The sequence below is a fragment of the Pseudoliparis swirei genome, chromosome 4 (genome assembly GCF_029220125.1).
Source record: "Pseudoliparis swirei isolate HS2019 ecotype Mariana Trench chromosome 4, NWPU_hadal_v1, whole genome shotgun sequence".
Taxonomy (NCBI): domain Eukaryota; kingdom Metazoa; phylum Chordata; class Actinopteri; order Perciformes; family Liparidae; genus Pseudoliparis; species Pseudoliparis swirei.
Genome location: NC_079391.1, coordinates 29,294,694 through 29,312,500, shown reverse-complemented (window position 1 = coordinate 29,312,500; position 17,807 = coordinate 29,294,694). Strand labels below are relative to the sequence as shown.

The 17,807-nt window shown below is 47.6% G+C and overlaps 1 protein-coding gene across 9 annotated transcripts in view; it reads right to left on the bottom strand.

Moving 5' to 3' along the window:
• neo1a (neogenin 1a) overlaps nucleotides 1–17,807 on the bottom strand; it is a 145,103-nt gene that overhangs the window by 87,699 nt on the left and 39,597 nt on the right. For all 9 annotated transcript variants that reach the window (XM_056412129.1, XM_056412133.1, XM_056412131.1 and 6 more), the window contains one exon: nucleotides 9,719–10,042. In XM_056412129.1, the coding sequence (XP_056268104.1) occupies nucleotides 9,719–10,042 (324 nt within the window). The remainder of the gene's footprint in view (nucleotides 1–9,718; nucleotides 10,043–17,807) is intronic.

The following is a 17,807-nucleotide window of genomic DNA, read 5'->3' as shown; positions in this document are numbered from 1 at the left end:
ATCGATTTCCGAGGTGTCACCTCTCACACCTTTCAGTTAAAGCCCCGCCTCTCAATGCTCACGGAAAGCTACTCGGATGCAGTCCCGAGAGAAAAAATAAAGTAAATCCATAAATAACGTAGGTCTCCGAAGCATAATAAAAACCAAGATGCTCACCAACTGAGCACTTGGCACTTCGGTTTCTTCGCAACACTCTCCATCCGTGCCCAGGGCGAGGCGTTCTCTCAGTGCCGAATATGCAATGAAGGCTCACGGTCGCTGCATATTTTTTGTGCATCCTCAGCACGAGTAAAATATGCCATTACAAAACATATTTTATTTACCTGTAGAGTAGCAAAATGAAATCCCTGTTCCGTCACCCTGAAATCACACGTTTCGCTCACAGAACATCTTTCGAGAGAGAGTGCTGAATAAAAAGGAATAAAAAGGAATACGCCATGACTGTCATCCTCTAGTGGTGAAAATGGGAGGAGCTACAGGTAAAGGGGCTCACGAGATACGGTGATATCGGAATGATTGTGGCTGAAGCTATTCTCTGGAAAGAAACTAAAAAGAAATGTAAAGAGCGTGTGTCAAGACAAGCAAAGATAAATATATCAAAACCCGAGGCTAGGTTCGGCGAATCAACTCGGAAGACAAACTTTCAGTCTCACTTATTTTTTATGCCCATGTGCGGTGTGTTTGAAAAGATTATGCCAAAAAATTAAATAAAAGTCTCTCGCGGGGGTTTAAAAAGATCCATGAAGCCCAATTTGACTTTGAAACACGGGGACGTTTTTATACGCAACCCCCCGCGAAACTGCCTTCCTGCTCCCTCGGATGGGGCCCCGGGAGATGAAAGGCCGATGCAGATGAGCACGGCGGTCCGCGGCGGCGTCGGTATCTTTATCTGCAGAACCGCAAGCCAGGAGGCCACGGACAGTAAATGTCAATGAGGGGGGGGGGGGGGGGGGGGAATACAGAAAAGCTCTCGAGTGCAGATTCAGAGAAACTGCAAGAATGACGGATTGTAAGCTCCAGAAACAGAAAAGAAACTTTCCGCTGCTTCGACAGAGGCCCTCCCCCAGGTGGTAAAACTCCCGGCACAAAGCAGCTATTTTTTTGGTGTCATAATCCACCTCGTATCCTCCGGGCGGGACTGAGTAATAACACCTCGGCTTGTGGAATTAAAAAGATTGTTGCCTATAAATCGACGTGCTCGCGGAACCCTTCCCAGAACCTCCACCCCCGTCAACAACTCTTTTCGGCTCGCGCGCGGCAGAGCTCCGATGCTGGCGCGCGCACTGGTGAGCAAGTTATGTGCACCCCTGTGTATAAATGTATATATGTGATTAATCATGATTAATCCACAGAAACCTCTGATTAACCTGATTAAAAATGTTAATCGTTTCACAGCCCTATTTAATATATATTTAAATCGTTTCTTTTAAATATCATTGATAAAGGAAACTTACAATTCATCTTTGTACCACGTTCAATTCTCCCGTTTGTCATCGTGCCTGCTCGGCCTCGGTGGTTCTAGGAAGCGCAGCGCCATCTTTCTTATTCCCCTCCCCCCGATGCTCGCGGTGGGAGGGGAAGGAATCCATCGGAAAAGTAACCATGTCGATATTTTGTGTGCCACGCGCTCCACCTGCAGCGGGACTCTGTGGTGATGGAGGCTGCATGTGGGACAGAACTTCGTGGGTCAGCCTTCATCAGACAAATACACCAAGGGACCGAAACTAGATGCGTAAATACGACTGGAAACACAGAGTCACGTCTCCTGTAGAGACATTGTTGGCACACCAGAACGACACACACACACAAACCAAAAAACCTAGATTTCAAATGAGTCAAAATGGTCGGGAAGATCTGCCTGGCGCAGCGGAAACTTCTTTCCTCAAGTTCATCGGTTCCAGACTCGTGTTCTTTTCTGTTAAAGCAGAGCTCCTCATTGAGGGAACATCACATTCCTCGGCCAAAACACAAGAACCCGAGCGGCGTCGCTGTGCTCACCAACGGGGAGAACAAGAATCGACTCATTTTAAATGCAGGTTTAACGTCCTCACGGTTCATTCCTTTGGTATCACGGAGATCCATTTAAAATGATCAACGCCACAAACATCCGAGAACATCCGTGTCACACTGGGGCTCGGGAGGCGTTGACATATTTGAAGTAAAATCCTACGATACTCGCATACAAGCACATACAAATGTGTGGAGCAGATGGCAGTAAAGGAGTCTACGGAAGACAAAACACTCGAGCCGATTAACTGGATTCCTACCGACTCCGTCCCTCGGGGTCCGGAGGGAGAACGAGAGCGTTTAGGAGGGAAACGTCTCTCGAGGCGGCGAATGCCTCGACATGCAGACGATGCCCGAAACACAATCGGGGGGGGGCTGAAAACATGGGTCCAGGTAGGGGGTGGAGGTGCAGCGAGTTGGGGGAGGGGGACGTCATTCTGCCCGAGTTCATCTCCTGCCGACTGCAGCAGTCAATTATCACTCATTAGGAGGCAGTAATTGCAGCGGCGAAGGCGCGGTGGCAGAAAGCCTCGGTAAAGGGGAATTCAATTGGACAGCGCACTTTATAATTAGAAACTCTAAATGCAGCTTCGTCGTGCCGAAGAGAACGTCGGCCTTTTAATTATTTATATATGTCAGCCCTCGCCGGTACATCTTGTGGCACATGATCTAAAAAATAAAAAACTCTTACGGCATTTTTGTTGCAGTTAATGCTGATTAAGACTTTGCTTAATGAGTAATTAGTACGCGTCCTGTCTGTGTCCACATTCAGCAGGATTCTGCTAGACCTTTATTTATTTATTTATTTCGAATATATCCGAGTGGAAAAACCCAGCAAGGGGTCGCAAACACTTTTTCCAATGACTGGAGCTCGCAGCTCGAGCTCAAAATGTCACTAAATTTTGCAAAAAAGGCCATCAAGCCACCCGCGACACAAACCCCATGTCCCCTTGAGGCCTCCCCCAAACGCCCCCCCTCCTCCCCCCTAAATATTGTCATTATGATAAGGAAACCATGACCGTGGCTACTGCTCGTCCTCACAGCGGTCAACGGGCTGGTGCTAGACTCCCGTGAGGAGCAGGTAGGCCGTCCATCATTTCATTTGGGCCGGTTGACCGGACGTTCAACCACAGGATTGACCTCTTTTCTATTATTTCGAGCATCTTGGTTCTGATGCCGCTTGGCTTTGCCGTTACAGGCTGACGACGGTCAACTGTTTTCGGTCCATCTTGGCCGGACGTTCGACTAGTTCAACGGTAAAGTGACGGCACGTGATCACGAGGGTTAAAAGAAATGCTGCATTAACTTTTCATTCTGGGACCCCGAGAAAATAAATGGAATTCTTTCAAGTTAGAAAAGCTTCGCCGTGATGAATCACCGGCGTAAAAAAACCCCCAGCAAAGCAGAGCCCGTTTTAAAAGTATCCCGTATTTTAAAAAGGTTGCGTTTCAGCCTCGTAGGAGCATTAGTCGGCAAGAAAGGAAGAAACTTCGGAACGGCCAGCTTGAGTAGAAACGGGTAAAGTGTGAAGAAACAACGGAGCACTTTGAATTTACTAAATCGTAATAAAGTTCGTGTGGAACGATGAAGAGAGAAAAAACGTACAGACAGTTAAGCACATGGGCGTACATTCCCCCCCCCCCCACACACACACACACACACCAGGCACCGCGGTGTCTGGAGAGTGGAGAAAGGGGCCGTCTCCATCAGCCGCTCCACCTACCCAGAGGACCTAATCAGTCAGTGAATCCACGGAACATGGAGCTGTCGTCTCCCTCCAGCCCAGCAGACGCTCTGCCAACACGGCCCCCCAGAGATGGATCTCTCCCCACAGCTCCCACCTCAACCGACATTTCCCACATCGTATTTTCTCAGTCTCGGCTCCAGTCTCGGCTACAGCGGCGCCCAATTCTTCTTCCCCTTTTTTTTTCTCCACAGCAGTTTCGCTCATTTTCCTTTTTCATTTCTCGCGCAGCGAGGGAAACCGAACGTTTTCATTCTCGGCTCAACGTGGGATTAATGCGCCTCGGCCGCTTGCGTCATCGGCGGCCTCTTCCGCGGCGCTTTGGGATCGTACCGGAGACGGATGGAAATCAGGACAGCGGCCGTCACTCCACCTCGATCTTCAACTTTACATCTCTTGTTTTGAGATATTAGCAGTTCTTTAACGTGTGCATGAGAAGACACGTGACATCGCTTTAGACATGTTCACCGCGGCCAAACTTCAACCCTACTTAGATCAAAAGGACGCGTTATCATAGCATCGTTTTGGGGCGTTTGAAGGCTTGACTTTTAGTGGGACTTGAGAAGATTTTGTACGTTTTTTATTTTTATTTAGCGATCTTGCTGTGAACCAACACGACCCATGTGCACATTAACAAACAAGAGGAAAACAATGACATGGTTGATGTATTTTTTGCTGGTGGGGGGAGGGGGCGAGGAGGGTTACTTTGAGACTGGGGAGAGATGAGGTGTTTTTTTTGTGAGCGTTTGTTTTTTTTAGATTTATTACCGTTTATTGGCACTTTATAACTTGGGTGCAGCCACTGTGGAACTGCAAAATGGTGTGTGTGTGTGTGTGTGTGTGTGTATGTGTGTGTGTGGTAGAGGGCTGAAAGGATAATAAAGACAAAATATAGGGGTCGAGAGAGGTAGTAAAGAAGGTGGAGAAAAAAAAGAAGAAAGGATAGGAGGTTGATTCAGAGAGAAAGGATGAAGAGTGAGCAGTGAAAGAGTGTAGCAGGAGTGTTCTTTCTGGGTCGTGTGAAGAGGAGGATGAATGAATAGCGCTCAGTGAGCGGTCCGACATCATCTGATTGGGCTTTATCTCTGTTGGTACAGATCAGACTCTGAGATGCGGCAGTTTTGTAGTTTGCCCTTCTGTGTGTGTATGTGTGTGTATGTGTGTGAACTGACGGATGCCGAGTTTAGCAGATTTAGCAAAAGGTAATGTTCCATTCTGACTGACACCAGCGCAGTAAAATTATGTTGTTATTATTATTATGTTAGTTTTCTTTTTTTCTTCTAAATGTGACCTTTAGCTGCAGAAATACTTTTTTTCCCCCCTCATTTCTGTTTCAGTTTAATTTTGGATTAATCTATTGAGGAAGCAAAAGTCACAGCGACATGGGATATTTCTCCCCACCGTGCCGCCCGTAATATTGAAGCAGCCTCAAATACATGAGGGCAAATCTGCCCCCAAGAAATATAAATTTGGCCGAGGGGGGCCCCATAATTTCCTCTAATAGTCTTTTTATTGCCATTTGATGACAATTGCTCATATACTGTAAGCCTAAATAACTATATTTATTATTTTGAACAACGGTTAAATGTTATTTCATAAGTTTTAAAAAGTGCCCCCAATTTCTTTTAAAATGGGTTTCAGTCCCTGGGGGTAAACATTGCACCCTAAAAAAAACATGTAAACGTCCTGCCCTGCATTGAAGCCTCATCAGAAACTCATCTGCAGCTGTGTTGACCATGTTGCACTAAGTTGCATAACCAGATAAGGACAAGCCGGCTTCCTGTTTACACAATGCGTCAGCAGTAAAGAAGGTAAAAGGTTGCTTAAGTGCAGGTCAATGTGGCCGATACGACGCCACCGGATATACGAGCAGGAGGCTGCAGGGCCCTTAAAGTGTGGAGGGACCAAGGGCTCGAAAGAAGGGAAGGAAACCGATAAACCAAAAGGGGGGGGGGACGGTGTGTGACACCAGCGGGTCGACGAAACATGAGAAACCCAGTTAAAAACGCCACAAATGAACGGCACCAACAACGACACAACCTCTCGACACAGTAACGCACACAAGGAGCAGAATATATATATATTTATTTAAAGGTCCTTGGCGGTATAATCTCACCGAGTTTATTCACATATTATCCAACTAAACGCTTGTTTACTGTGATGTTTCATCCCAACCGAGTGTCTTTCCTCCGTCTCGGCTTGACATTCAAATTATTTGTTGTGGAAACACAAATGAAGTTTGATTATTCTCGATATGTTCGGATGCCAACTTAATTAACCGACTGCGTGTCCTACAAAGCGTCTCCCACAATAACCACAAAGGGCTACGCGCGCAATAGCGCCGCAATTATCCCTTTTCATGTTTGCAAGCTGCCATGTCCTTGGGGGGGGGGTGAAGCCCCGCCCCCCCCCCCCCACACACACACACACACACACAAAACAGATCAAAATACATCAAAAAAGGATTAAAGAATGTGCCGACACCCCCTCCCTAAATCCTTCAAAGGGCGTCCGACCCTATCAAAGGAGGAGCACGCTTAAATATCCTCCTCCTCCTCCTCCTCCTCCTCCTCCTCCTCCATCCAGTGAAACCTGATATCAAAGCAGAGCGATAAGTGGCTTTTGGTTATCTCGATACACCGCCGTCGTCTTGAAGTGAGGGAGAAAGAGAGAGGGGAAATGCTCTAAAAACAAGAGGGGAGCCGACGGGGCGGCCGCACCGAAAAACAAAAATAAGCTGATTATATTCAAACGAGAGATCCGTCTCATCTGCATACCGAGAGGTCAGGGAGGAAAACAAAGAGGCCGCAAGATAGGGGGAAGGAGAGAGAGAGAAAGGGCTAAATTAATTCATTTTATCATCTGGGGGCTCACCTCACGCAATTCTTAAAGAGGAGGAGGAGGAGGCGGTTAAAATGGGATTTCTCATTACTCGCTCTGTGTCCCGGCCATCACTGTTGTGTACCGCTTGCTCTCTTGCCCTACAATTCTTTCCCCCCCCCCCTCCTTTTCTCTGTCAGAGACTCAAACTGAATACATAAGCTTGAGCTCCACCCCCCCCCCCCTCTCTCTCCTCCTTCCGAGTCTGCTTGCGTCTCCACGGTATCTGACTGTCACACACAGGAGGAAACACACGGCGAGACAGTGGATGACAAAGCAAGAGCAACGAGGAAACGCCAGGAGCAAGAGAGAGACTTCAAAAGGCATCGTGGGGAATAAGAACCGTCCTAACAACCAGAATACCCTGGTTTTTTATATCTATATTTACCACAGGGGGTTCAATATTCATATATAATGTCAAAAGACTTTTGGGGGGGGTTGCTTCCAGCGGCTGCAACGGGCATTCATCGCTCAACAGATCACGACGTAACGTCGTTCTCGCGGTTATCGTTCACGACAGCGGTGCAATCGACGGCGTTCGTGGAGCGATTTGTTTGTTCGAGTATTTATTGTAATCCGCATGTAGCGAGACGGACACGTCTTTGTATTTTCTGGCGTCCAAATGTAATACGACGTGAACATTTCTCACGTGTCCGTCTTCCACCGCCGAGGAGAAGCGAGACGCCGGCGACGACGGGAGGTGTCGCGTTTACCCGCTCGCTGCGTCTCATAGAAATGTAACGCGTAAAAATGAAAGCATTGCGAGCCCGCCGATGTCAGGAGGTGAAGCCGAGGAGCAAAAATCGGCGAAGTGCGGAAGCGGCGGCGGCGTTGCTTTCAGAAGAACGAGCCGCGGGGTCATTCCCGGGTCTGATGGCGGCCTAATGGCCTGCACTCACTACACTGCAATTAACCTTTTTATTGGCCACCTGCCAGCCGGCTGGAGATGCATCGGTGTTGGTGTGCCTATGCGTGTGTGTGTGTGTGTGTGTGTGCGTATGTGTGTGCAAGTGGAACCATGAATGCACTAGTGTTAATGGGTTCCAACACTTGGCCGGTTGAAGCTTTTATGCCGATGAATTTTCCGTGAGAGAAGAGCGTCAGCGCCGGTAACAGCGGAGAGATTTCACCTGCTCCGCTCTTCAAGTGGAAATTGATTGAATCTAACACCCCATCACGGTCGACCCCGGCGGCTCCCAACGGCGGCGAGGTTGTCCGGGAGCAGAACTCGTCTTGGCTCTAAACAAGTCCCCCCCCCCCCCCCCCTCCTCCTCCTCCCGTATCTCACATCGATGCAGCCACAGGTATGACCGGCTAGAGATTCCATCATTTCACATCCACAAATACATAAAACACACAAAACAGTTGTCGTGTATTTCTTTTAGTGTGCACGGATAATCTGTTTTTCAGACTAAGGCAAAGCTATTGCACACACACACACACACAGCTGAAAACGGCGAAAAAAAAGCTTTAATGCCAAGGATAATGTGTGTATATGCCACCGAGCGCATGTCCCCTTTGTGTTGCTGTTGGATCAGCGACACTGAGGCAGCGGCAGGAAAAAAACCTGCATATAATCTAAAAAAATCCAAGTCTGAGGGGGCTTACAAATAAAAAAAAATTTACGCTAAAAATGCATCATCATCATTTGGTCATTATTTCTATGCTAATAGGGTTAGGATAAATAGAGTGTGACATCACAATGCACATGCAGCGAGACAACAACTCTTTCAGTGAGGCAGGTAAAAAAAAAACTCCCAATGGTGTGTATTTCTAAACGTATATGCTGCCTCATCAACTTGTAACTCATAGAATCTACGAAAGGAAACCAAGAATTCCACACGGGCACGTGGTCCCGGAGAGGCTTATAGACTGAACTCCATCCCATCGTCAACAAGAGGTCTATCACGAGCGACTTCAAACCTGGCAGAGCGACCGCGGAGCTCAAAGCACACAGCCGACGCGTCCCGCGGCTCCTCTCGGCTGCAAATTGAATTTCGGGGCACGACTCTACTCCAAAAAACACCTGATAATCCCACGTCGCTCTCCGGGTCCCAAACTGAACACGGTCACATTGTGGGACGAGAAGCGGAGAGGAAAGAAGCAGAGCGTTTTACAAGCGATGCATTCAGGCTCCGGCAAGGTGAAGGATTTCTTGTTTTGCGATGGGGAAAGCAACCGTTCGCCTCACACCTACCGTGCGGCGGAGCTGTGAGCGAAATGGTTGAGGAGAGAAATCTATTAAATGACACAACATAATCTACACTAGCCATGTTCTCATTCAAATGCATCACGAATCCGACCCGGATTCAAGAAAATCTGCAGAAGGAAATACACCCAAAAAAAATGTCGTCCACTACCATTACGCAATAATTAGTTGGTTCAATAAGATGAGCCGTTCTCCAGTTAGAAAACCATCACAGAGGATGACAGGTGGGATTTCTCAACAGGGTTTTTAATGTGTAAATGTGAAACTTACCGTTAAATAAAACCTAAAAAACACAAAATGTGAGGTCACTAAAAGGAGCAAAGATTGAACGAGATGTGTCGAGTTCTCTTAACCCTTGTGTTGCCTTCGGGTCATTTTGACCCGATTCAATATTTAACCCTCCTGCCGCCTTCGGGTCAATTTGACCCGATTCAATGTTTAATGTCGGTGTTCTTTCGGGAGTCAACAAACAAACATAAAGTACCTCACACTTAAACTTGGAAAACAATATTAATTCTAATAATTTTCTGGAGATTTTAATAGCTGGGGTCATATTGACCTCAAGGGTAAAATATGTTAGTAAATATAAAGGTAACAGGAGGGTTAAACATTGAATCGGGTCATATTGACCCGAAGGCGACAGGAGGGTGAAACATTGAATCGGGTCAAATTGACCCGAAGGCAACACAAGGGTTAAGAAGAGAGAAAACACTCCTGGTGTGTGAAGCCTTTTTGTGTAATGGTAAAATATAAAAATCTTCCTTTACAAGAGCTGTTAAAGTCCCTCCTCTCAACTCCACCCATGATCCACCACGAACTACAGCTGTAGTTCTCTCCATGGTGTTGAGGGAGTATGTGAAAAACACATCGGCTCTTACCCGCCACGGAGAGACGCGCCGTCCGGCTGGAGATGGACCCGACGTTGTCGATGGTGGCGACGCACTGGTAGGTGCCCTCGTCGGGCTTGTTGTGCTTGGAGTGGACCACGTGGGCGAAGAGCAGCGAGCCGTCGGCGAGCACGCTCCGCCTCTCGTCCGAGTCCAGGCTCATGAAGGTGCCGTCCTTCTTCCACTCGACGCGCGCCGGCGTCGCCGCGCCGCTGTGCGCCGAGCAGTTGAGCAGCGCCGCGTTGCCCCGGACCGCCAGCGTGTCCCGAGGCTCCACCGTGAACCAGAAGGGGTTGAAGGGCTGCGCTGCTGAACCTGGAGGAGGAGAGTGGGGGGAGAGGGGGGAGAGGGGGGCATTAGCAGGACGAAGTTTGAGCGGCAAAGAGCTTTTTACCAGATTTAGATACAGGGACGAGTTGGACTGAAGCTGCTTTTTGGAGGTGCGAACGCAACGTGTCGGAGATTTAAAAAAATCACATCTCCGAGGACGCCCGCTACCTTAATGCAACGTTTCAAAAGCCCCATTCACACCAAATGAAAAGGACCCCGCAGGACCTCCCAGTGACCCAAACCCTTCGATGAAATGCTTCTTTAAAAAGAAAAGGCGAAAGCCTCCTTTTTGTTCATTCTGCCCTTTCAGCCACTGCTCTGTCCCGGCGCCTCCGAGAGGCTTTTCATTATGAAACCACAAGCCCCGCTGGAATTGGACGCGAGGAGCTGACAAATGTAACCCAGTCTAGCCTCCCTGGCAAGTTAAATGTCACGTCTTGCTTTATTATAAGTGGAGAGCGCGGCCAAAAGGAGTAAACATTTCTGGAACGCGGTTGGCGTTTTCCACTTTTTCCTCGAGCGTAAACGATCGCGCCGACATGGACGCTGCCAAAGTCAGAGCGCGGCGCGATTGCTTTGCATCTGTCCTCATCCATTATTCAAGCACCCCCCCCCCCCACACACACACACACAACCCCGATGAGTCACACCGCGGTATTGTTTAGATAAATAACACAAATTATCAGTTCTGCGGCGATCGAGGAGAGCAAAGAAGAAGAAAAAAGGATAATTAAGAGGGTATGAAGGTATTTTTTAATAAAGCAGCGAGTGGAGTGAAATAAGTGGCAGAATGTTAAATGCGGTTTAAAATATGCCGGATCACTTCCAAGGAAATAGCACTTGTCCCGGGGGGGGGGGGGGGGGGGCACTCAGTTCTCTTGAAAGCACAAACAATTACAGCCAGGACGCTGCAGAAAATGACTGAATTGAATAGACATTTTCTTCCCACTTTGACGTGAGGGAATAGGGGGAAGACAACGCCATCATCTCTCTTGATGACGGATGAGACGAGAAGGGGGGGGGGGGGCGGTGGCCTCAGCTCGTCCCAATGGGCAACGTTGGGCCTTCGGCACTCTGACGAGTCAAGGGCGGATCGATTCTCACCCACCTCCCCCCAAAAAAACATTTCAAATCACATTTCACTGCAAGCAATGTGCAGCTACAGATGCCAGTAATGCAACATTACATCAAAGTGTATTAGAGCCTCTGATGCAAAGACAGCACACACACACACACACACAGTATTTCATTTGTAAAGATGCCTTCAGGCAGCAGTGGCTGTGAGGTTCAAGCAGCAGGAAACGCCACGTCCTTCATCAGTAACTCTTGGCAGTGAGCGAGCGGGGCTCCAACTCGCCTGAAGCCAGCGGCACGATTTCCGTGAATCGAGATGTCGGTCCATATTGGGCAGGATGTGACGACGGCGGAAAATGTTTTTATTCTACTGATGTTGTACATGCATAGATGGAGAGAGACCCAGAGTGGAGGAGCAGTATTGTGTGTGTGTGTGTGGGGGGGGTTGGCCAGAGCATCCAGGCTTCATCTTCAGCTGCTCTCCGAGGAGAACACTGAATGGGCTTGGAGGTCCTGTGGCATCCTATCGGAGGCCAAACAGACGCCTTTAGCAGCTTTTTATCCCCGTCGTAGGATCAGTAAGGGGGCGCTTAGCTTCGGCGCTACAGTCAAACAAAATGGCCAACATCTGTTTTTCAGTCGCAGACACAGCAGACACAACATCCACCATCAGCAGAGCGGCTGTGTGTGGGGTTGAGGGGCTGCGGCGCTGGTCCGTGCGCCACTACACGCGATATGATAGGACGACCACGTGAAATTATTTCCTTCCCCGAAAAAAAAAAGACCATCGGTGCCAGTCGAACTTCAAGGCAGACGAAAACACACACGGCGACGGCCGAGAACGCAAACAACAAAGTCCAAACTCCAGCGGCGTGGGGAGGCGGGACAGCGGAACCAAGGCCGCACACGCTGAAGAAATATGTTGACGATGATCGGCCGGCAGAAATAAAAAGCTTTCATTTCATTCCAAAACGTCGAGGAAACCTCTCGCATGTCTGTTCTTTGTGGACTGCGGAGACTTTAGAAGACTAAGCTTCAGAGAATGGATTTAGCCATGACGCTTATCCTCATCCTCTCCTTTATGGCAACAACAAAAAAAGGATTATTTCATTCATTTCAAATCCGTCTCAAATTAAACTTGCGTTTATTTGGTGTTTTAGGAATAACAACGAAGCCCAACACATCAATGCAGGCTTCAGAACTTCCCTCAGACAAGTTCCACCAAAAGGAAGAGGCGGGACATTCACATCAGTGGTTAATATGAAAAAGGTCAACGAGCCCAAACTGGGTGTCGCGTGTGAGCAGGATAAGGCCAACGTCTCTGGGATCCAAGGATCTCGACCGGCAACACTTAATTGAATACAAGCTCATTAGAAAAAGACAAAAACAAAATGTCACCTTCACAGTATTTCAAAGCACTTCAACTTCGAGGCCACGGAAAAGTTCAATTTTGTCAAATATAACAAGGTTGGCGGTAAAAAAAAAAAAAACATTTTGAAAAAACAGCGCCGGAACGAGAGCCGTGTTCTGGAGCGCTGATTGAAAGAGAACTGAACGGAGCGCATGTTCCCATGCATCATTAAAGTGCAGCGAAGACATCCAACTCGAGCTGAAGCGGAACACGAGGGAAGAAAAAGTGAAACTGGAATTCTTGAAACGGTCCTCGCGTTTCCAACGGAGAACGCGGCGCATCTTTTTACGGCAGAATTAATTAGCGCTGAACCGCGACGAGGACTTTTTTAACAACGCAGCTGCGGCGTTAAAGGAAGGAAGGTGGCGTCAGAAACCACTTCTACTAATCTAGTCGGGGGGAACAAAGAACGAAGGCCGAGCGAGGGGCTCGAAAATGAGGTTATCTACTTGATAAGTGTGGGCCGTGACCTTTGCCCCTAACCCACTTTGCCATGAAAGGTTTGGGAGCCCAGTTTAAGGCGGTGCCCTGAAATGGACAGAATGGAGTATGTGCTGCGTTTCCCCATCCCTCAGAGCTAAGAAGCATTTGTAGATGTTACATGGCTCCCTGTCAAGAGGAGTGTGTGTGTGTGTGTGTGTGTGTGTGTGAGTGTGTGTGTACACTGTGTGACGTTTTTGCTGGAGGGTTTGGAACAACTCTGTCACGTCCTGCACAGAAACTGTGGATAACTCCGCTCCACGTAGTCTGAGCGGTGGATGGACGCATGTCCGCGATGCCGTGAGCAGCTCCTGCAGAAGAATGCACCGCCAGTCTCTCAACGCGGGGCGTAATGCCTCGAAGAAATAATAGCGAGGAGCCGGTGAGGGTCTGCATTCCACACAAAGACCCCCTGTTCTCCTCCATTCTACCCTTCACTCAGCAGGAAGCCTCCACCTCCTCCTCTTCCACCTCCTCCTCCCTCATTGAGCAGCCTTATCGACTCGCCTCCTTATTGAGCCGCTCTTGAGACAGAGCAGACCTCTCACGGGAAGAAGAAGAAAGAAGAAAAAACAGTCGCATGTTCAGCACACAGAGGCCCTTCTGTGGCTCGGACTCGGGGACATTAAACCCAATGCAAAGTAAAGCTAGAATATTTCCACACTTTTTTGCATATACACACACACACACCGACACAAATCGCTCGGCGCTTTGTATTCCGGTCATTTGAGCCTTCATCGCGACGAGCAGAGAATCCGTAATAACGGCACATCAAAGGATGAATGGAAACTTTCCACGCAGGTAAAGATGGAGGCGGGGGGGGGGATCACTTCATTCACCGAGCCGCTCCGTTATTTCCATCCCTCCACTGTTTGTCCTTCCACCCTCGGCGTCAGGGTCGCTATAAATGACACTAATGGAAATGGTTGTCTCTGGCTCCCTCCCACACTTCTCCCCCCCCTTCTTCCCCCCACACACCTCATACACCGCCTTCATCTTTATGCCTCAACTCAGTGTCTGTTTCTCTGCAGAAAGAAAAAAAACCTTCATCTTCCCATCTCACCGTCAAGAAACCCCTCAGGGGGAATAACAATGATCTCGAGACCAAGTGTGAGGGGACGAGGCGTCTTTAATAGATCAAGAGAACGAGCTGCAGCTAAAAAAGGAAAACGTGTCCCTTTTTTTTCCCTAATCCACGCTCGAAAGATTCTGTAATAGAGCGGCTGCAGGTTGAGGCGGCGGCGGCGGCCTTTCTTTCATTTCAATTCGGTAAAACTTGACTTGAAATGAATCAGAAAGGAGGTGAAGACCCGAGTGGAGAAACCAGTTTCATTCCCAGGTAATGGAAAATAAAGGAGGGGTGGGGGAGTTGGGGGCACTCATTAAGACCGATTAGTCTTTCCAATGGTGTGAAAGACATTCATCTCTTAAAACTAGTCTCGGGAAGTGACACAATCCCGCAGAGGAAGGATAAACCTTAGGAGGCAAATTAAATGGAAAATAGTCACTTTGACAAACTAGAAGTAAAGGGGAGGTATGGGGGGAAAGGAGGGGAGGGGAGGAACCCACAACCCGCTGAATCTGGTATTCTCAGCATTCCCCAGAGCGGTTGATGAAATGAGGGGGTTGAGGCCAAGCCGTAAAAATAAAAAAAAAGGGAAAGACAAAATGATTGGGGTGGCGAGCGCACACTGGCTGTCCTGCGCCGACGGATTAAAAAACTAAAAAGAGGGGGGAAGATAACAAAAATTGTTATCCCGCCCGATCGCTGCCCTCGTACGAGGTCTGGAAGAAGTGCGACCGGACCACCGCGACGCCGTCAGCTCGGATTTTTACTGAATACTGACATTTCAATAGAAACGTCCATCTCTCTTTAATCTCAAGAACAAATGGATCCGACTCGAACGAGTTGCCGGTTAACAGGATTAGCAAATTCTCCGGGAAAGATATAAAAATTTGAAAAAAACAACCATTTGCCATGCGTTTTCATTCTGGCTCGATGAGAGGGGCAAGGCACTCTTGCCATTTAAGTGAGTGTGCCATGCAATTGTATAACCGGAATTAATGAGAGCCTAATCCCCTCCCTACAAACAGCCTCTCACACACACACACACACACACACACACTGACCCGCGTTTCCTGTTTCGCGGTTTTCGGGCGTTTAGCTGCAGCTTAATCCACGACCACCTCGGAGACGTGGCGCTGGCCGCAGCTCCTGCCACAGTTCCACCTCAAACCACTTCAACAAAACGGTGAGAAAAAGCAATCTGAAAGTGTGTGATCAGTATTTTGTATTTGGTTCATGCATTTTATGGATGAAATTGGAAAACTGATAGCTTAAAGCATCGTCGAACAAGCACTAAATCAGAACAAGGCTCCAGTGTCACTGGGCTCGGCTTCTGAGACACCGAGTCCATCTACGCAATATACGTGGAATCAGAATGGGTGTTAATTAGGGAATGAGTGACTTTACGAACTCAAACCTCTTAATTAAACTTGATCCCGGTGACACAGTGTAATTGGGCTAAGCCCGGCTTCGGATGCTGGGGTGAACCGCTGGAAAAATGCCACCATGAACGTACGTTTAAATGTATGAATTAAAAAAAGTCTACTGAAGCACCCCTCCTATTGTAGGAGAAATAAACTGATGCATACAGAAGAAATAAATAACACATTGTGGTAGGAGGAATATATATACGAATATATATATATACACATATATATATATATATATGTATACATATAAATACGAATATATATTATATATATATACACATATATATATATATGTATACATATAAATACGAATATATATTATATATATATACACATATATATATATGTATACATATAAATACGAATATATATTATATATATATATACATATATATATATATGTATACATATAAATACGAATATATATTATATATATATACACATATATATGAATATATATATATATATACACATATATATACACACATATATATATATATATATATATATATTTGAGGATGGCTGATTATCCCTTGGAGACAGATCCAGGAGGGACCGAGTAGACGGGGAAACCTCGCTCACCTCCCCTGCTCGTGATAATTAACCAGCACTGATTGAGGCTCAAATTCCCTCTCTTATCAGCCTCCTCACGGGCCCAGCGTTGAAGGATTAGCCCACTGAGACGGGGGGGGGTTTCGAGCCGGTGCGCGGGAACGTCAGAAGCACCGTCCTCGCAGTAAATAATTGGGAAGCAAAACAGCGAGAAACAACATATTTCCCGGGCTAAATAGGTACCCCACAGAGCAGTCAGGCGAAAGGTTAAAACCATCACTTAATGTCAGGATTTGAGGATTGGGCTAACCTTTTCTAGTTGTTAGAGAAAGCCCACTAAAAGTCTCACTGTGGTGGCAGACGCCATTATCTGACAGGGGGTTGTTTTTTGGAGTGAGATGCTCTTTAAGTCGAAATTGGCAGGAAAGCCGTCACGTGGCGAGACAAACTACGCACTTAACAAAAACACTGCCGGGAAACCGCAGTGCTCGGCTCGAGTGAGTCCCGCCGCCGCGCGTGAGGTTACCCGACACGGTCGTTAAAAAAAAAAATTTAAATCAAAATCAGCGCCCGAGTGGGCAACCATGGGCAGGAAGTAGCCGACACACTGGGCAGATTGAGCCCAGTTCCTGTTCTCCATGAACAGCAGATGAGATCGCCATCGGAGACAGGAAGGCACATTCATCTCGCCGCCCACAGGCTCCACCCCCCCACCAATCAGCCCCGATCCTAAAGAACAGCATGTGGCTGTAATCAGATACCCTATAGATTTTTTTAATGAAACACAATATTGCATTCTCTTGCCCCTGGTTTTATTTCCTTTTTTCTTCTTCTTCTTCTTGCCATCACACTCGCTCACACAAACACACACAGAGAGGAGCGAGAGGAGAGGAAATCAATATAATCCGGCACGTCTCGCAAAGGCAAACACCCGGCAATTTATCAGCGTTTTGGATATTTAAAGTCTGGATCTTTGGCCCATTTCCTCCTCGACTGTCATTTTGTTAATCGCCAAAGAGAGGAGAATGGAAAGGGGGCGGTCCCCCGCATACAGTACACTAGAGGTCACATCCAGCCGCTCGCTTGATCACCGTCTCCTTTGAGCGGTCAAGTGTGGCCAATCTGCCTCAGATAAGCTCGCTGCCAAATTACCCAGACGCACACACGAAAACATTTTAAAACTCTCAGTTCCCCCCCCCCCCCCCCGCTTTTTAAGATAAGCATCCGCTTGCAAGTTCTGCTAATTACAACGACAAAGCAGAGGCAATCCCCTTAACAATTACATTAACAGACTATGATGCTGACCAATTATTGTCGTATTAACGGAAATTATTTAATTCGTTTTCTGGGGGAAAGGTTCTAAAAAAAAAAGAAATCCATAAGGTTTTGGACATGGTCTCCGGTTTGTGTTTTCACACTCAATAAGTGTTTCCTTCTTCTTTTTGCACAGTAGCACTGCCATTCTGCTCTGAAACAGACTTACATAACCAGTATATGGTATATATAGATATACAAATGCAGGACTTTCCGTGCTTTGCTCTCTTCACAGCCAGTTGTGTGTGGCATCAAAGCGGCCGTTAGCGGACCGCTGATAAAAGAGCAGCGAGTCGCGGCATGTTCGCAGCGATTTGGAGGAAAACCATTTAACACGGGAGCACGGGAGAGATCAAAGCCTCCCAGCCAACACTGGGGAGAGAGGCGCAATTACTGTTTTACTTGTAAGCGGATGTTACCGCT